Here is a 20035-nt window from a genome sequence, read left to right as displayed (position 1 = left end):
CCCCCCTGCCTGTGTTCCCCCTCTCGCAGTGTCTCTCTCTATCAAATAAATAAATAAAAATCTAAAATAAAACACACACAAAAAAACAAAAATGCTATCAATCATACACACTGTTCAACAACTGGATTATTTTCATTTAATAATATGTCTTGGACATCTTTTATATCACTAAACATAGACCTACCTCTTTCTTTTTGATAGTTGTATAGCCTTCCATTATATGGCTATATGGTAATTTTTAACTGTTTCCTATTGATGGATATTAACTTTAAAAAATTGTCAACATTGGGGCACCTGGCTGGCTCAGTCAGTAAAGCATGAGACTCTTGATTGGGGTTGTGAGTTCAAGCCCCACACTGGGTGTAGAGTTTACTTTGAAAAAATCGTTTCAAATCGTTTTTCATGTTCCTGCAAAGTCATTAATTTTTTAATTGATTTTTAGGAGCTCTTTATTAAAGATTTGGAGATTAACTGTGGCAAAAACTGCCAGTTGCCTACCTGATATTCAGTCTACCCTTCTTCCTTACTAACAGAACTGTTTTTGAAAATGTGTTATTTGATTTTATTTTTTTTAAAGATTTTATTTACCTCTGCTCCTGGCAACCACTAATTTACTCCCTGTCTCTATAGATTTGCCTATTTTGCACATTTTATATAAATGAAATCATATAACACGTGGCCCTTTGTGACTACCTTCTTTCACCTTAGCATCATATTTTCTTTTTTTTTTTAAGATTTTATTTATTTATTTGACAGTGAGAGAGGGAACGCAAGCACGGGGGCGGGGAGGAGCAGGAGAGGGAGAAGCAGGCTTCCCGCTGAGCAGGGAGCCTGATGTGGGGTTCGATGTGGGGTTTGATGTGGGGTTCGATGTGGGGCTTGATCCCAGGACTCTGGGATCATGACCTGAGCTGAAGGCAGACACTTAACAACTGAGCCACCCAGGTGCCCCGCCTTAGCATCATATTTTCAAGGTTCATCTATATTGTAGCATCTGTCAGTACTTTGTCCCTTTTGGTTGCTGAGCAATTTTCCATTGTATGGTTTATGCCGCATTTTTTTTCATTCATCAGTTGATGGATATTTGGGTTGTTTCCATTTTTTGGCTATTATGAGTAACGCTGCTGTGAACATTCATGTACAAATTTTTGTGTGGCCATATGTTTTCATTTCTCTTGCTTACATACGCAATTAATATCAATACAAAAATAATACTCTTAGTATCAAAATATTGAATTCTGGGGGCACCTGGGTGGCTCAGTCGTTAAGCGTCTGCCTTTGGCTCAGGTCATGATCCCAGGGTCCTGGGATCGAGCCCTGCATCGGGCTCCCTGCTCCATGGGGAGTCTGCTTCTCCCTCTCCCACTCCCCCTGCTTATGTTCCCTCTCTTGCTGTGTCTCTCTCTGTCAAATAAATAAATAAAATCTTTAAAAAAATATATTCAATTCTGTGCCATAATGAAAGAATTTCAAAGGAGGACATGATCCTTTGCCACATAGAGATTTCATTCTAAAAAATTTACAGTATCTGGGCGCCTGGGTGGCTCAGTTGGTTGGGTGACTGCCTTCGGCTCAGGTCATGATCCTGGAGTCCTGGGATCGAGTCCCGGGATCGAGTCCCGCATCAGGCTCCCTGCTTGGCGGGGAGTCTGCTTCTCCCTCTGACCCTCTTCCCTCTCGTGCTCTCTATCTCTCATTCTCTCTCTCTCAAATAAATAAATAAAAATCTTTTTAAAAATAAATAAATAAAAAATTTACAGTATCAACATATTCATTCAGTCAAGTATATATATTGAGCACTTGCTATGTACTAAGCATTTTGCTAAGAGCCTAACGAAATATTATATGCAAATCCTTAGAAGGAAACTATTTTCATTTGAAAAATCTATTACAGGGGCACCTGGCTGGCTCAGTCAGTAGAACATGCGACTCTTGATCTTGGGGTTGTGAATTCGAGCCCCACATTGGGTGTAGAGATTACTTAAAAATAAAATATCTTTAAAAACTGAAAAAATCGATTACAATTACAACCTGACCTCAGACATTTCAATTTAGTTTATTGGCAAATTTTTCCTTACAAGTGAAATTGTGAGGAGTGGAATTGCTGTATCATATGGTAACTTTATATTTAACCTTTTAAGGAACTGCCACACTGTTTTCCAAAGTGGCTGCACCATTTAACATTTCCACCAGCATTGTTTGAGAGTTCTAATTTCGCCACATCCTGGCCAACAGTTGTTATTATCTGTGTTCTTGATTATAGCCATCCTAGGGGATGTGATGTGGTATTTTGTTGCAGTTTTGATTTTCATTTCTCTGATGGCTAAAGATGTTGAGCATTTTTTTATGTGTTTGTTAGCCATTTGTGTATCCTCTTTGGAGAACTGTCTATTCAGACTGTATTTTTTGACTGGGGTTTTCAGTCTTCTCATTATTGAGCTAACGAACAGAACTTTTATATTTCTGGGGGCAGCATTGTGCCCAGCTAAAAAAATTTCTCAGCCTCCATTGCTGATAGGGCAATGACGTATAAGTAAAGTCATTGGGTGAAACTTCTAGAAGGTCCCTTTTTCCTCCTTCCCTTCCTCTTACTGTTCAAAACAGGAATGTGATGGCTGCAGTTCCAGCAACTATGTGGGACCATGAGATGGCCCCGAAAATATAAACCACACGCTAAGATGCTAGAACAAATGTAGAGAGCAGCCTATGACACATAAAATATCATGAAGCTGTTATACCAACCTTGAACTGCCTCTCAAGACTTAATTTTATAAAAGAGAAAATAGGTTAAGCCACTGGGTTTTGGGGATCTATGTTGTAGCCAAATGCAGTTCTTACCTGATTATAACAAATTATCTCACAACTTAGTAGCTTAAAATGACATTCATTATCTCAGTTTCTGTGGATCAGGAATCCAAGAGTGGCTTAGCTGGGTTGCATCCAGCTGTTGGAAGGGGCTACAGTTATCTAAAGGCTTGACTGAGGCTGGAAGCTCTGCCTCCAAGAAACCTCATCGCTATGACTGCTAGCAGGATAGTTCCTTGCCATACGGGCTTTTCTGTAGGGCCACCTGAGTGTCTTCACAATATGGCAGCTGGCTTCCCCTAGAGCAAGCGATCCAAGAAAGAGACCAAGAGGGAGCAACTGTGCCTTTTAGAACTTAGTCTCCAAAGTCATGTGCCCCTTCCACTTTATTCTATTCTTTAGGAGCTAGATGTTAAATCCGGCCCACACTCAGATGGAGGGGAATTAGGTTTCACCTTTTGAATGGAGAATTTGTGGGCATATTTTAAAAGCTTACACAGTGTTTTGTCTTTTTTACATGCTGAAAATCTTTTCCTAATTGTCCTTATACTTGGTTTATAGTGCTGCCTTACAGAAATTTGATATTTGTGTGTACTCTTTACTGTCCATCTCTTCAATAAGGCTTCTGAATTGTGTGTCTGGTTTAGGAAACCCTTTCTCACCCCCAGGTTATGAAAATATTCTCTTGTATATTCTTCTGGCATTTGTATTTTTTTAAGATTTTTGTTTAATTATTTGAGAGAGAGAGCTAGCAAGAGAGAGCAGGAGCAGGGGGTGGGGAGAGGGAGAAACAGGGTCCCTGCTGAGCAGGGAGCCCAGTGCAGGGCAGTATTTACATTTTTTGGAGTCTTTAATTCATCTGTAATAATTTTTGTGCAGAGTGTAAGGTAGGGATCTAACATTTTGCCAAAAGGGCAGCCAATTTTCTCAGCATCATTTGTTGATTAATCCCATCTTTCCCTACTGATTTGAAATGCCATCTTTATCATATATCTATGTTATATAGAATATATATGTTATATATATATTGTTTCTGGGCTATACATATTTTCCATTGATAGATATATCATATATATGATATATATCACTATTTCAGCTCACACTATCATAACTAATCTCTATATGTCACATATCCTGCTACATTATTAGTTCTAATAATACAATGGACAGTCTGTCTATTGAATAGAGAGAAGTGGAGGAATTCAATGAATTTTAAGATGGTAAGTTCTTAAAACAGAAAATACAGATTTTTATATATATATATACATATATGTATATATAAGAGCTATATGTAGTTTATCATACACCATACACCATATATATATATATAGACATGTATATGTATACATATACATATACATGTTTCCCATTTTTCAGATTCAAATTATACTCTAGAGACTAAGTAACCCATATAGTTGTGATGTGTGCTACCAAATGTTTAACAACAGGCACTCCAGGGAGAACAAAAAGCCCTCATTTTTACCATTTGCTGATTTCTCTGGTATAAATACTCCCGCAATGACTGATTTCAAGAGGTAAATAACTTCAAGAGCATAGATGACAGTAAAATTGTTAGGGGCTGAATCTGCCCCCTTCCCATCCATATTTTGAAGCTTTAACTCCCAGTACCTCAGAATGTGACTGTATTTGGAAATAGGCCCTTTAAAGTGATGATTAAGTTAAAATGAGGCCATTAGGGTGGGCCCAAATCCAGTCTGACTGGTGTCAGTTTGAGAAGAGGAAATTTGGACACAAGAGTGCAGTGCACAGAGAAAAAAACTGTGAGGACACAATGAGAAGGCAGTCATCTGCAGGAAAGGCCTCTGAAGAAACCAAACCTACTGATACCTTGCTCTTGGACTTCTTGCCTCCAGAACTGTGAGAAAATGAATTTCTCTTGTTAAAATACCCAGTGTTTTGTTATGGCAGTCCTCAGCAAGCTAATATAAAAATATAGTAAAAATAATTAGAAAGTGATGACTTGTATTTTTTATTTCTAAAAATTATAATTTATTTAAGGGTGCCTGGCTGGCTCAGTCGGTAGAGTGTGCGACTCTTGATGTCGGGGTTTTGGATTCGAGCCCTATGTTGGGCGTGGAGATTACTTAAAAAATAAAATCTTAAAAAAAAATTTATTTAAATTATGTGTAAGCAATTTAAAAAAAATAATGTCTGCCTTTAACAACTGGCTTACAGAATTCATGAAAAATTATCGGCTCTCACAAGCCCGTGCACCCCAGCTTCAGCATATACCCCATTGCTTATTCTGCTGAATTCCAAATTTCTATTTTCAACCAAGAACTCTTTCTCAGTGCCAGGCTCATATAGCTAACCTCCTACTTCTCCATTTATGTGACTCACAGACATCGCAAACTTAACATATCCAAAAACAAGTCCTGTATCTTTTCCCCTAACTCTGCTTTTCTTCAGTGCTCCTTATATCACCATTTGGATGTTCAAACCAGAAACCTTGGGGGTCATCCTTGTCATTTTTTTCTCCCTCAATGACACTTTTCTCCAGTGGCCTCCCAGTGAGGAGTGTGACCCATCCACTTCTCTCCATCTCTTATGACACCTCTCTGACTTTCACTATTGGACCCAAGCCACACTTGGACCAGATAGCCCTCTTTTCAAGTCTTCCCACCATGAAGCCCCTTCCTTCTTCGCGGGATCTCACTCTTCTGTGTGGAAGCCCTGCTCATCATCTCGGCCTCAGTTAAATGTGACTTCAGGAACGGCCTTTCCTGATCTGGAATTTGAATTCGGATCCCCTCTTACAGTTCCCTGCCTTTCTCTGATAGCAGTAAACAGTCTGTCTTTTTGTAAGAATTTGTGGATCCTTGGGTTTGCTCCCTCCTAGATGTTATCAAGGACTCTTATGTGGGCTTCTTCTAGCTCCGACAGACCTTGAGTCTCACGCTGCTTCCTACAGCCTGGCACGGTGCATGCCACATAGTAAGTGTTTAACAAAAACTGAATGAACTTTAGATGTGCTTTTAAAAAGTAATCAGGGACACACTCCCCTCGGTTTGGATGTGCCCATCTAGATAGAACGTCCTTCCCTCCTCCCTGCACTTTGAGAATCACTAAGGAGGAAGGAACCGAGGACAAGCCAGGGAGATACCTCATTAGGATTCATTAGAAGGAGTGGAGGCCGTGAAGGATATAAAGGTGGACAGAAAAACTGGAAAAACACGAGTCCACATTTTTAAAAATTAGCAAGGATAAACAAAAGCGTTATTAGATTTGGCAAGACATTTGATGACTAATATAGGTGAGGTTTGCAGAGCTAAAGAGGTTGTGGTTATTATAATAGGTGTGTGCGCTCTTTTGTACTAGTTCCTAACATAACAGGGGTGTCTCCTACTTCCGGCCTCCCTCCTCCATGGCGAACGAAAAGATTCTCTTCCTGTAGAGGGTCCCTGGACCTCTACCCTGGTAGCGGAAAAAAAGAGTTGGGGAAGCAAGGAAAACTTTTTGAGGCACGGGCGAAGGGGGCCCTTTCTTTACATGTAAAGAAACTGGGGATGTAAGCCTGGATTCGGAAATTGGCAGAAGCACTAGTCCCTTCCACTCCCCTCTGGAGCCCTGGACCAGAACCGCCCCTTGGCAGCTGGGTTAAGAGGCCCTCGCCTCCAAGCACGGCTTTCAGCTTCGGGCCCTCGCTTCCGCCCTGGGGCCTTTGTTCCGGCGCAGAACGTTCCAGACGCGCCGGAAGGCGGTTGGCGGGGGCGGGAGCTGCCGTGCAGGGGTGGGCCGTAGCTTGAGGGCTCCTGCCTCGGAGGTGGCCAGCGGGTGTGACCGGCGGCAAGCAGCCCCCGGCCACGGGTGCGGCCGCTGGGGGGCGCGCGAGGCCTGGCTCAGGCCGCCGGGCCCCGCCTACCACCCCCGCGCGCGCCGCTCACGTGACCGTGCACGTGACCGCGGCGTGGCCAGGATTCGCGTCCCCGCCCGCCGCCGGCTCTGCCAGGGTTACGAAACGAGCCCCTGGGGCGGCTACGCGGGGCGGGGCGTGGCGTGTCGCCCAGGCGGGCCGAGTTTCCGCGGTCGCCATTTCGTCGCCGCCCTTGCGTTTCGCGAGTGGCTTCTCATTTTTTTTTTTTAATATTTTATGTATTTATTTGACAGAGAGAGACACAGCGAGAGAGGGAACACAAGCAGGGGGAGCGGGAGAGGGAGAAGCAGGCTTCCCGCTGAGCAGGGAGCCTGACGTGGGGCTCGCTCCAGAGACCCTGGGATCATGACCCGAGCCGAAGGCAGACGCTTAACGACCGAGCCACCCAGGCGCCCCTGGCTTCTCGTTTTTAAGTCCTGATGCTGCCCTTTACCAGCTCTGTAGTCTTGGGCGGCCGTGGTTTATGAATCTGTAAAAATTGGGATATCTTGGTCGGGAGCACTTAATGAGAACAGTGGGGGTTTGGTCGTAGATGCACTGCACTTAACGTGAACTTGTTAAATAGGGCAGAAGGTTGCCAGCCACCATTCCGTACAGAGTGTCAGATGGGAGGCTAGAGCATGTCCTCTTTGGCTCTAGTTCTGGGCCTCCCAGTGCCTTGTATCTTACGAGGCTGACTGAGATTCTAATATTGTGTTTTTAAAACTAGTTTCTAGCGTTTCCAGATGCCTCGTTTGTAACACGACCCATGTGAAGGCAAGCCACCCATTTTACCAAGGGGGTGGTAGGTACGCCTCCAACGTGGCACATAAATAGGACCTCAAGAAATCCACAGGTGCAGGGCACCTGGGTGGCTCAGTCGGTTAAGCGTCTCCCAAGATCCTGGGATCGAGCCCCACGTGGGACTTCCTGCTCAGTGGGGAGCCTGCTTTTCTCTCCCTCTGCTGCTCCCCCTGCTTGTGCTCGCTCTCGCGCGCGGGCCCTGTCAAATAAATTAAAGTCTTTAAAAAGAAAAAAAAAATCCACAGGTGCAGTCAAGATTTCAAAAAACTTGGGAAGCCGGGTCATCAATTTCTCCCAAAAACTGCTATAGTGGCAGCAAAGTACATGTCATAAACCTTCAATGAAGACTGGAAGAGCACTAAACTTATTCCTGGAAGAGAGGAACCAGGTATGTGAGCCTAACAATGGCAGTACGTGGCGGAAAAAGAAAAACTCTAGGTCTCAAGTCAGAGTTCAAGCCTCCTGCTAGAGAAGACAGCTTCAGATGGAAGGATTTCAGAACTAGCCAAGGATGGCATAACATTTAGAAACCACTTCAGCTTTTAAAATGTGTGAACCATTGGTGGGGCTGTATCTGTGGAGAACAGGGAGTTAAACCCACCCAGTGCTACTAAAAACAATTATTGGCCAAATGGCTATTTTCTAGAATATGATGAGGCTGGTATCTGGAGGGGGGAGGGGAATGCCGAACTGCTTTTATGTTTCCAAACTAGAAACACAAGACCCTGGATTGAAAACAATTGATGAGCTTGTGATCACTTCTCTCCTCCTCTTCCATGGTGGCAGTGTAGCTCTGTATTTAATAAAGCCAGACGAGTTCTACAGGGATACAAATGTCAGTGCCCCAAAAAACAAAAACAAAAAATCTGCTTTTACTGCAGCAATTAAATGCAAAGTGCTAGGTGAATACAGCACTTTCCACGATTGGGATTTACAGTTCTACATTCTAGAAGGCAAGTGGGACCTCATAGAGAAAGGCCTTGGCTTTAGTGTGGATCACAGACTGCAGTATCATCTGAAGTACCATACTCTTTAGGAATGTGCTCCTAAAGACATCCAAGGCTACCTCTTCCCAACATCACCCCTGTCCTTCACTTTGCTGACCTAAGCAGGATTTGCTGTTTCAAAGCTACATACACGAGGTTGAGTGAGATTCCTCCCTGACTCCCAGAGCCATGAGTGCTGACCCTAATCTAAATGTGGTAATGAGTTGGAAGAGTTGGACATTGTTCAATATTGCCAGTTACATCACTTATAGTAAATAGTTATGGCAACAGTCAAGCTTAAAACAGTCCATGCATATTGAGAAGAATGTGTTTAGAATTTTAAGGGTTTTCTGTTAACAAAGAAGTGAAACACATTGTTCAAGTGGCCTAGCAATGGATCGTGTTGGCTTTGTGGAAGAAATTGAAGAACTTCTTGAAAGCCACAGAGAAACACTAATAAAAAGGATGAGGAAATGATAAAATCATCCCAGAATACAAAGATGTGAGAAACAGGAAGGGAAGACCAGATCACATCTTCATAAATATGTTAACATTTCTGCAAAAATGCTGAAATACCTGATTTAATTCCTTTTTTTTTTTTTTTAAGTAGGCTCCACACCCAACATGGAGCTGGGGCTTGAACTCACAACCCTGAGATCAAGACGTGAGCTGAGGGGCACCTGGGTTTCAGTTGGTTAAACGTCTGTCTTCAGCTCAGGTCATGATCTCAGGATCCTGGGATTGAGCCCCACGTTGGGCTCTCTGCTCAGCGGGGAGTCTGCTTATCCCTCTGTACTCTCCCCTCCTCAAATAAATAAATTTTTAAAAAATCTTAAAAAAAAAAAAAGACCTGAGCTGAAATCAAGAGTTGGATGCTTAACTGACCGAGCCACCCAGGCACCCCTGAGTGACTTAATTTGTGAATACAATCTCTCCGTGGAGAGAAACCAGAAAATTAAATGTGGTTCACACTGTATCTTTATAACTCAGCAATTCTCCATATAAGTATGCACCCAACAAAAATGCATGCCTAGGTCCGCTAAAAGACTTGTATAATACTGTATGTACATAGTAGCTTTCTCTATAACAGCTGACAACCGAAAACAACTCAAATGGCCATCAACGGTAGAATAAATTGTGGTATGTCAATAAAACAGAGTAATGTAAAACAATGAAAATAATGAGCTACCATTTCATGCAACAAGATAGATGACTCACAGTCCTAATGCTGAGAAAAATAAGTCAGGCACAAAAGAATATATGCTGTATGGTGTCCTATGAAATTGAACAGGCAAAGCTAATCTATACTGACAGAGGTCAAATAGGAGTTCCCTTTAAGGATGTAGTGTCAGGAAAAGGGCAAGGAGGAGCCTCTGGGATGCCAGAAATGTTCTGGATCTTTTTGGTGACGATCACACAGCATATGTAAAAATTCATTGAACAATTTAAGTTGAATTTACTTTATAGTGGCTACATTTCAAATAAAAATAAGATAAAACTACTTGTAGCATTATGTAACATTTGAGCAAGTATCAACAAATGTTTGAGCAGTTCAAGATTTAGTGGTAACAATTGGTGAATACCATGTTTTAAACAACCAGCAGCTGGGCAGGTGCACTTCTCAACCTTGAACTAGATTTCGCCATGGCTGAGGCTTGCTCTTTGTCCCCTAAGCCTTCATCCACTCAGTTATCATACAGCTCCTGCACTAATATTCATCATAGGCCACTATCTACAGTCATGATGTGATTTTTGTTGTCACACTGGCAAGAATATCCAGGTTGGGGGGCGCCTGGGTGGCTCAGTTGGTTAAGCAACTGCCTTCAGCTCGGGTCATGATCCTGGAGTCCTGGGATCGAGTCCCAGGATCGAGTCCCGCATCGGGCTCCCTGCTCGGCGGGGAGTCTGCTTCTCCCTCTGAACCTCCTCCCTCTCATGCTCTCTCTCCAATAAATAAATAAATAAATAAATAGATAGATAGATAGATAGATAGATAGATAGATAGATAGATAGATATAGATAGATAGATAGATAGATAGATAGATAGATAGATAGATAGATAGATAGAATATCCAGGGTGGATGACAGGTTTTAAGGCTCACATCTTTCTTTTTGTTATGTTTTCTTCTTTGTCTTCAATTAAAATTATGAAATTTTATTCACACATCATTGAATGATACTGCCGCATATTGTAATTTTCACAGAACGTATGCTGTATCTAAGAGATAGGGTCAGTAAGGGATTTTCAAGGGTAATTTTGACTATGAGCATGGTTGTCACCTTATCTCTCCCAACTCTCTATTGTCCCAAAATGTAAAGCTCGTAGCATAGTGTCTGACATACAGAAACTGCCAGTTCAGCCCCTTCAGCCTAGACTCCCACCTCCCACAACCCACATGTGCTCTCCCACCAAAGTTGCCAATGACCAAAAAAATCTTGTTAAGCAGTCAAACTTGTATTTTCTGCTCACTGTGTCCTCCTTAACTGTCTTCTCATTCTACACGCTGTCTCTGGGGCCCCCCTCTGATTCTCATAGTTCAGCTTCTGACTAAAGAATATCACACTTCCCAAATTTATATCTCCAGCCCAGGCCTCTTACTACCCCTCCAGACCTGCAATTTTCATGTGTGTTCTCGATGGTTTCATCGGGTTGTTGCTCAGGCACCTCAAAAACATGTCCTAAAGTGAACTCACCATCCCTCCCCCACTCCCCTGCCCCTTTCCAGTGGCTTGTCTTTCTGTCACCTCCATCGTCATTAACAGTAGCACCTTCCAACTGTCTTCCAGGCTAAACCTCCTTTTCTGTCACCTCAGCCTCTAATCAGTCACCATACCTTGCAGTTTCATCAGTGTTTCTTGAATTTTTTTCTTCCTTATTTCAGGCTCTTGACACTGGTCACTCGGGCTGCTGTAATAAGTCTCTCTTTGCTTCTAGTCCTATTTCCCTTGAAACCTCCTTGATGTTGTTGTGCCAGGATGGTATTTCCAACTTTTTTTTTTTAAGTAATCTCTACACCCAACGTGGATCTCTAACTCATGATTCCCAGATCAAGTGTCGCATGCTCTACCGACTGAGCCAGCCAGGTACCCCCAGGGTGGTTTTTCTAAAATGAGTATCTGACCATGTTTCTCTCCTGTTTCCTTCGTATGTGTCTCCCCATTACTGGCCTGTCCTGCAGAAGAACATGTCTTCCTTAACTTGGCCAACAAGGCCACTGTCATCTAGGGCTCACTTCTCTGGGCTTGTCTCTCATGCTTCCTTTCTAGCTGCAGGAACCCTGAAGTCTTCAAACTTCCCCAAACCCATCTCCTGCTTCTGCCTTTTTTCATGCTGACTCCACCGTCTGGAATGTTTTCTTCATGTAGCAATCCTAACCCAACCCCCATCCTGCAGAACTACCTCACAGGCCAATTCCTAGTCATTCTTTAAGATTCAGCCCAGTGTTACCTCCTCCAGGACACCTGCCTAACTGCTCGATCCCTGGTTAGGAGTCCCATCCTTTTGACTTCCAGAAGACTTTCTTTATCTCTCCATAATTTCATCTATTACATGATAAACTGTTTTATAAATGTCCTCGTAACCTCCTTGGGGATTCACTGTTGTATCTTCGGTGGTTAGCACAAATGATTAAATTTGAACCCAAAACTGCTCTGAGTTCACGTGTATATAACCTCACTGAATCCTCACTATATCCTATGCAGTAGATACCAACAGTATCTCCATTTTAAAGAGGAAGAAACCGGTATTGGGGAAGTTAAAGTAATTTGCTCAAGGTCACACGCATAGTGGCCTTCAGGTATTCACACCAGTTAGCCTGGCTCCACATTTGACATCCTTCATCACTATATTACATTGCCTTTCTATAGAATGGACACCTAGTGGGCACCTGGGTGGCTCAGTTGGTTAAGCGACTGCCTTCGGCTCAGGTCATGATCCTGGAGTCCCGGGATCGAGTCCCGCATCGGGCTCCCTGCTCGGCGGGCAGTCTGCTTCTCCTTCTGACCCTCTTCCCTCTCGTGCTATCTCTCTCTCTCTCATTCTCGCTCTCTCAAGTAAATGAATAAAATCTTAAAAAAAAAGAATGGACACCTAGTAAATGTTAACAGTAATAGTTATTTTTTTAAAGATTTTATTTATTTATTTTGAGAGAGCGAGAATGAGAGAGAGAGAGCACATGAGAGGGGGAAGCGTCAGAGGGAGAAGCAGACTCCCTGCTGAACAGGGAGCCCGATGTAGGACTTGATCCCGGGACTCCAGGATCATGACCTGAGCCGAAGGCAGTCGCTTAACCGACTGAGCCACCCAGGCACCCATAGTTATGCTTAGTGATTGTATAATAGGTACCAGACTCTATGCTAAGTGCTTTACCTAGATTATTTCAATTCCACAACAATCCTATGAGGGAAGTACCATCATTATTCCCATTTTACATAAGAGAAAATGGGTTTGGGGCTCCTGAGTGGCTCCGTGGGTTGAGCATCTGACTCTTGATTTTGGCTTAAGTCATCATCTCAGAGTCCCTAGGATGGAGCCCCCAGTCCGGGGACGGTGTCGGTGCTCAGCAGGGAGTCTGCTTAAGGTTCTCTCCCTCACCCTCTGCCCCTCTTCCCGTCTCTCTCTAAAATAAATAAATAACTCGTAAAAAAAAAAGAGAGAAAGCAGGTTTAGAGAAGTTTGTCGAACCCTCCCCCAAGGTCATAGAGCTTAACTCACAACCAGAGTCTTAACCACTGTACTCTACCATATGAGATCAACGGCTCAGGAATGGACTGACATCCAGGATGAAGACTAGCACAGCATGGAGCCTCAGGACATCTACCTCTGAAAACAGAGTTCAGAACCTCAGGCATACAACAGACCAACTCGCAAGTGGGGCAGAAAGAGACCAGTCCAGAAACAGTCACCCAGAATCAAAGGGACATAGAGATAGATTTCAGCACAGTGGAAGCCCCTCCTTGACCCCATGCCCTTCGTCTAGGAGCTCACGGTTGCCCAAGCGGCTCAAAGGTCTTGACGTTGGAGAACACACTTCCTGGGATCCCAAAGAGGTGATACTATCAAAGAGTTCATTCTGAGCCTCAACAGCCCGGTGCAGACTCCGTGGCGGTCAAGAAGGGTTAACCAGCCGGGAGGGCCTCCCTAGCGGGGCTGGGGCCTCAGGGCGGGGGCCACAGGTTAACCGTCCCGGAATGGGGTCTAGGGGGGCCGGTCTTCGGGGCGGGGCGTGCCCTCCACAGCAGCGATCCGACTGGGGTGTTAACCGCCCGCGAGGAGCCCCAGGGGCGGTGGCCACGGGGCGGGGCGCGACCTGGGGCGGCGACGAGAGGGTTAACCGCCCCGGTGGGCCCCCGTTGGGGCGGGGCGAGACCGGGGGAGGTGCTGGAGGCGGAAGCTGCCGGCAGTCTGCGCCCAGCGCGGCTCGGCTACCTTCGGCTGAGCTCCTGCTGAGGGCCGGTGACCTCCGGGTCTGGGAAGCCAAGCGAGGTTCGGGAGCGGTGACGGGGCACGGGGTGGGGAAAGGGGATGGCCCTGGAGAGGTCCAAAGGGGGCGAACTCGTGAGAGTCTCGGGAGACCGGGACAGATGGTTGAGGGCAAGGTGATGGGCCTAAGAGCTTTCGGGGAGCCAAGAGGGAGGGGAGGGGAGAAGTGGTGGGCAAACATGCGTGAAAGGATGGGGGCGCCTGGGCGAGGAGCCCCCGCCAGGATCCCGCACTTGAAACCCTTTTTTCTCCCAACTCCTCTCTAGGTCAATCCCGAGGCGGAGCTCAACTTTGAGAAGAGAGGCGCCCCAGCAAGACTCGGGGATTCCTCCGGCTCCTCACCTCCATGGGCCAGACGGCCCTGGCAGGGGGCAGCAGCAGCACCCCCACCCCACAGACCCTGTACCCTGACCTCTCTTGTCCCGAGGGCTTGGAGGAGCTACTGTCTGCTCCCCGTCCTGATGTGGGAGCCCAACAGCGGCACGGCTGGAACCCCAAGGACTGCTCAGAGAACATCGAGGTCAAGGAAGGGGGGTTATGCTTTGAGCGGCGGCCCGTGGCCCAGAGCACTGACGGGGCCCGGGGTAAGAAAGGCTACTCGAGGGGCCTGCACGCCTGGGAGATCAGCTGGCCCCGGGAACAGAGGGGTACCCACGCCGTGGTGGGCGTGGCCACGGCCCTCGCCCCGCTGCAGGCTGACCACTATGCGGCGCTGCTGGGCAGCAACAGCGAGTCGTGGGGCTGGGACATTGGGCGGGGGAAGCTGTATCATCAGAGCAAGGGGCCCGGGGCCCCCCAGTATCCAGCCAGACCTCATGGTGAGCAGCTGGAGGTGCCGGAGAGGCTGCTGGTGGTTCTGGACATGGAGGAGGGAACTCTGGGCTACGCTATTGGGGGCACCTACCTGGGGCCTGCCTTCCGCGGACTGAAGGGCAGGACCCTGTATCCGGCAGTAAGCGCTGTCTGGGGCCAGTGCCAGGTCCGCATCAGCTACCTGGGCGGAAGGAGAGGTGAGCCGTGGGGCAGGTGTGGGGAGAGTGTTCTGTTACTGGTGGCTGTGGTTTGGGATGGAAGCTCGCTCGACACCTTGTAAAGAGCAGAGAGAATGGGCCTTCAGCTCACCTGCCTCCTACTTCTATTCAGTGCGGGGGAACGGCGAAAGGGCTTCACAGCTGTTACTTAACTATCTTCCCAGCAGCAGTAGCGATGAAAGTGAGGCCCGGAAAAGCCATCTGCTACTTAGAGGGAGGCACTCCAGGGATGAGGGCTTTTACAGCAGGTATCAGCTCCTGGAGCAAGAGGTGCACAGGGTTAAACGGGTACTGGGCAAGGTGTAGGCAGAGGATGGGCAGTGCCAAGCACCCAGGGTGTGGACCAGATCCCCTGGGCTCTGACCTGTCTGTGCTACTTCCGTCCTCAGACCCCAGGAAGGGGCCTTTGAAGCCCTGGGCATCTGGAAGGAGAGCAGGCAAGGAGGCAGGGCCTTCAGCTGGGGCCTCCTCTAAAAAGGATGGGGCCAGGGCTTGGGACTGATGGAACTTCACTGCGCCCTGCAGTTGCAGTCTTCAGCAGAGGGTGGATACCTCTCCTCCCCTCCGTGGTGAGCTATTCTAGAGTGAAGGAGCACCATCATTCCTTTCACCTCATCAGCCCCCAGCTCCAAGGCTCTGTGGAATCAAAGCCTGGACTAGCTTCACCACAGTCCAAGCTTCCTTGGCCTGTTGCTTAGTGGGGAGCCTTAGCTAGAGCTTCACCCCCAGCGGACTGGGGATGTGTGAAATCTGTGCTGCCTCCCACTGCAAGAACAGGTGCAGAACTTCAGGGTGCCTTAGATCTCCCTCTCAACCAAGACTCAGAGCAGGAAAGCAGAAGGGAACTTGGGCAGGACCCTGTGGTTTGAGGTCTGACTGGTGGCTGCATTCCAACTCATCTTCCCCTCCCTTCTCTCCCCCAGCGGAGCCACACTCCCTTCTGCACCTGAGCCGCCTGTGTGTGCGCCACGCCCTGGGGGATACCCGGCTTGGCCAGGTATCTGCTCTTCCCTTGCCCCCCGCCATGAAGCGCTACCTGCTCTACCAGTGAGTCCTGTGAACACAGATTGTGCTGGGGCCTCAAGGCTGCCCCTCCCCTGGGGGGCGGGGAGGAGGCACTGCTGGCCTAGACCAGCTGCTTAAAGCCAGTGAGGCAAGGGGGAGGTGAGGCTGGGCCCCTACCCCAACCCAGGCTCTGAGGATCCAAGAGCCCCAGAGCCACCCAGAGCCACCCAGAGCCGGGGGGGGGAGGGGGGAGGACAGAAGGGAGCCACTGTTGGAGACTATGGCCGCCTGGTACGCAAGACATTTTTTCAAGTAAAAACAGTAAGAGATGTGCTATTGTAGAAACCTGTTTGTGGTGTTTCTCTGTGCAAGTGTCCTGGGGCTGCCTCAAAAAGGAAAAAGAGGGTATAGGCAAGTACAGTGAAGAAGGACACGCCACAAGGCTCAGTGCCAGGTGTTTATTTCCCCCCGCACGCGGGATTGCTCACACACACAACACACATGGGCGTTGGCACCATGGGAGAGAGAGCAGCCCCTCTGGCCTCTGAGGGGAGGACAGGGCTTTCTCTCAGCCCCCAGCCTCAGGGAGTGAGATGGGAGAGGAGGATGGCTTCTCTCTCCTGCCCTCACTGGGGACGCTGAGGGGGCCCACGAGCAAATTCCACCCCTTCTGCCTCTCAGCCACGGAGAAGCCACCTCGGTGACGTTTCGTTCCGACCATTACAGTTCTGTGGAGAAGGGATGGGCCTGGTCCCAGCCATTACGGGGCAAGGTGTAAACAGTGAGGAAGACGTATACTCTGGCCACAAAGGGGGCAGGTGACACCATCAGAAGCATGTGCGGGGTGGGGGGTGGGGGGGAGCACAGTTACTGAGCTCCTGAGCTACCTAGTCCCTGGCTTAGGAAGAAAAGGAGAGATGGACGGGCTTATTGTTTGGCATTGATGATATCCACAAACTCGGGCTTGAGAGAAGCCCCACCCACAAGGAAGCCATCCACATCAGGCTGGCTTGCCAGCTCTTTGCAGGTTGCTCCAGTCACAGAACCTGGTAAGGGAGAAGACAGAGAAAATCGGCAGGGATGGGACAGGAGGGCCGAGTCCACCCCTATCTCAGGCGGGAGCCAAACCCACTTACCTCCATAAATGATACGGGTGCTCTGAGCCACCGCGTCAGAGACGTTGGATTTAAGCCATCCCCGGAGCTTTTCGTGTACTTCCTGGGCCTAGAACAAGAAGCCAGATGAAGTAAGCCTTTTCCTGCCTCTCTCACTCAAAGGCTAAAAGGCGCTGGGCCCCAGTGAAGAGAGGCAGTGTGGTTTTGGGGCAAGAACCCTGAGATCTGAGTCAGAATACCATAGCCCCAGTCCCATCCAGACCCTGGAATGGATGTCCTTGGACAAGTCACTCTCCTTCTCTGGGACTGGGCGTTCTGGTCTATATTATTATTATTTTTAGATATTTTATTTTTTATTTTAAAGTAATCTCTACACCCAACATGGGGCTCGGACTCCCGACCCCAAGATCAAGAGTCACATGCTCTACCTACTGAGCCAGACAGGTGCCTTGGGGGCTCCTGTCTTTAAAGTTAGGGGTTGGCTCAGATGATCTCTGTTGCAGTCCAGTCCTACCGAGGCAGGTAGGGGAGAGGCAGAGCTCCTGGGCTCAGTTACCTGTTGGGGTGTTGCAGTCTTGCCGGTCCCAATGGCCCATACAGGCTCATAGGCCAGGACAACCTTGCTCCAGTCCTTCACGTTATCTGTGGGACAGATCACAGAAGAAGGGTGAACAGGAAGGAGCTCTCCAGCCCGTTGCCCAGGGAATGATGATGGTGGCCTGATGCCCCCTGGTGGCTGTGGGAGGAACTCCAAGCGGCATCTATAGCATCTGGGCAGGAACAGAAGTGATATGAAGGATGCAAGGGTCCTCCCCTTCCCCTTCCTTTCCTGTATCAGCACAGGATGGGGCATCTGACCCCACCCTCTGTGCCCCCGTAGCCCTGGCCAGGCTCAAAGGTCCCCTTCTCCAGAGTTACCTGCGATGACCTTGGTTTGCTCGAAAACAACCTTCTCAGTGATGCCAGCTTCCCTCTCATCTAGCTTCTCCCCAATGCAGGCGATTACTCCAAGCCCCTCTGCCAGGGCATGGGCCACTTTCTGTCCAATCAGCTGTGGAGGAACAGATTTGGTGAGCCACCCCTCTTGGAGTAAGGCAGCATTTACCTCCCCTCCTGGTTACTAACCTCATCTGACTCTCCAAAGACATGCCTTCTTTCCGAGTGCCCCAGGACTACCCATGTGGCTCCACAGTCTTTGATCATGCCAGGGCTAAAGGAAGAGAGAAAGCCAGGCTTCAGCAGAGAGCCCACCCTGTGGCTTTCCCTTCAATGAGGGAAGTGAGGGCAGGGTCCCCAGGCGCGCCCCTCCTGCCTGCATCTCACCTGATCTCCCCAGTAAAGGCCCCATTCGTCACTTTGTAGCAGTTCTGAGCGGCCACAGCAATCTTGGCATCCAGCTTCTGCCGGGCAAAGTCGATGTAGGCGGTAGGGGGTGCACAAACCACTTCTGGAGAGGAGACATGATGGCGCAAGGGCATGGGGTCACAAGGAAGCCATTCTCCAGACTCCCTCCAGTGTTCTGGGGTCCCCTCACCTTCACCTGATTTCTCAGTTCTGCCTTCCACCCCTTTTCACTCCAGCAAGATCATCTTTGTCCACTTCCCAGCCCAGGCTGGGCCTGTACCCAACTCCTTGAGCCTTCCAGGTGTCCCTGGGAGGCCATGGCCCTCGCCCTGCCCTCTGCTCTTTAACAGCTGTGGTTCTGATTTCCCCAGGCTATTCTGGGCCTGGGCACCTCCTAGACTCAGCATTCTCTTGGAGCCAACACCTCCCTTCTAAAATAGCCCATTCCTACCACCCCCAGGCAAGGATTTTTAGCAAAAGCAGAAAGAGCCAACTCCTGGGGTTTGTATTGGGGTCTCTGGGGGAATAAACCAGGGCCTCTTTGGATCAGGCCGGTGTTTCTGTGATTTAGGTGGGTGGGAGGATTAAGGGCCGAGGACAGCACTCTTTGCCTGTGGGTGGCAGGGAGCTGACTAGCTCAAGGAGGCCTTGCGCTTTCCCGTTTCCAGCCTGCAGAAGGCTGTAGGATCGCTCCTCACTCCCCAATAGACCATCTTGTTTGACACCTGCTCAGCCCCTTCGTCGGAAGGCAGGCGCCATCTGGGCCGGCGAGGGTGAAGGATAGAGCCGGGGAGCTCAGGAGGCCACTGCCGCCCGGCTCGGGCAGTCGGCCCGCCCAGCGAGGCGCGGGGAGGAGTCGCGGGCTACGTGCGGCAGCGCACGGAGCAGACGGCCGAGGGGGCAGGTGGCTGGATCCCCGCACGCAGGCTCAGCCTCCTCCCCCACACGCCGGGGCTGTCGCCAGCCTCCAGGGATCGTCCGCAGGGGCTCCGCTCCCATGCCCGGCTCCTGTCGGGTGCGGCCCCGGTCCATGCCCCGGGGCCATCTTCGCCCACGGTGACCGAAGAAATCCTCTCCCGCCTCACGGCCGGAGAGCACCATTACATGCGGCCCCGCCTTCCCCCCCACCTCAACACACCCCCGGTATTGCGGCTGCGAGGCCCCGGCGCGGCGGGGTCAAAGTCCCGAACCCCAGCAGCCCTCGTGCCCAGCCCTGCATCCAGGTCCGCGCGGACACCCGCTCGGGAGAGGGCGCCGCCACGCCCGACCTCCCCCCACCCCCGGCCGCGGCCCCGGCCCCGGCCCCGCGAGGGCTTACCGGTGTCCGCCGGCACCTTGGCCGCGTTCAGAGTGGTGATGAGTTCCCCCAGGTTCTTCTTCCGCCCGTTCATCTTCCAGTTCCCCCCGACGAAGAACTTCCTGGAGGGCGCCATGGCGTTGGAGCCGACACACTGAAGGTCAGATGCACCGCGCAGCCGCTGCCACTGGCCGCTTATGTAGAGTGCGGTGAGGCGGAACTCCGCCTCCTCCCCGCCCTCGGCCGTGGTTAGGCCGGCCCCGCGCCTGGAAGCGCCGCCCGCCGCCCGCCG

The 20035-nt window shown here is 49.1% G+C and overlaps 2 protein-coding genes across 2 annotated transcripts; one reads left to right on the top strand and one right to left on the bottom strand.

Annotated features, from left to right (window-relative positions):
* Nucleotides 1-13818: 13818 nt before the first annotated feature.
* SPSB2 (splA/ryanodine receptor domain and SOCS box containing 2) lies at nt 13819-16332 on the top strand. The gene is made up of 3 exons (XM_025852010.2): nt 13819-13954; nt 14218-14961; nt 15906-16332. Exons 2-3 carry the CDS (start codon nt 14298-14300, stop codon nt 16031-16033), a joined length of 792 nt encoding a protein of 263 aa, XP_025707795.1. The 5' UTR covers nt 13819-13954; nt 14218-14297; the 3' UTR covers nt 16034-16332.
* A 99-nt stretch (nt 16333-16431) lies between these two features.
* TPI1 (triosephosphate isomerase 1) lies at nt 16432-19928 on the bottom strand. The gene is made up of 7 exons (XM_025852011.2): nt 19765-19928; nt 18426-18549; nt 18228-18312; nt 18021-18153; nt 17659-17744; nt 17124-17211; nt 16432-17033 (listed from the first exon to the last, which is right to left on the bottom strand). Exons 1-7 carry the CDS (start codon nt 19877-19879, stop codon nt 16915-16917), a joined length of 750 nt encoding a protein of 249 aa, XP_025707796.1. The 5' UTR covers nt 19880-19928; the 3' UTR covers nt 16432-16914.
* Nucleotides 19929-20035: the final 107 nt, after the last annotated feature.

This window comes from Callorhinus ursinus, unplaced genomic scaffold, assembly GCF_003265705.2.
Source record: "Callorhinus ursinus isolate GAN/ISIS: 27379988/994484 unplaced genomic scaffold, GSC_fseal_2.0 scaffold94, whole genome shotgun sequence".
Classification (NCBI taxonomy): domain Eukaryota; kingdom Metazoa; phylum Chordata; class Mammalia; order Carnivora; family Otariidae; genus Callorhinus; species Callorhinus ursinus.
The sequence above is the reverse complement of the archived record's forward strand: the minus strand, read 5'-3'. Positions and strand labels throughout refer to the sequence as shown.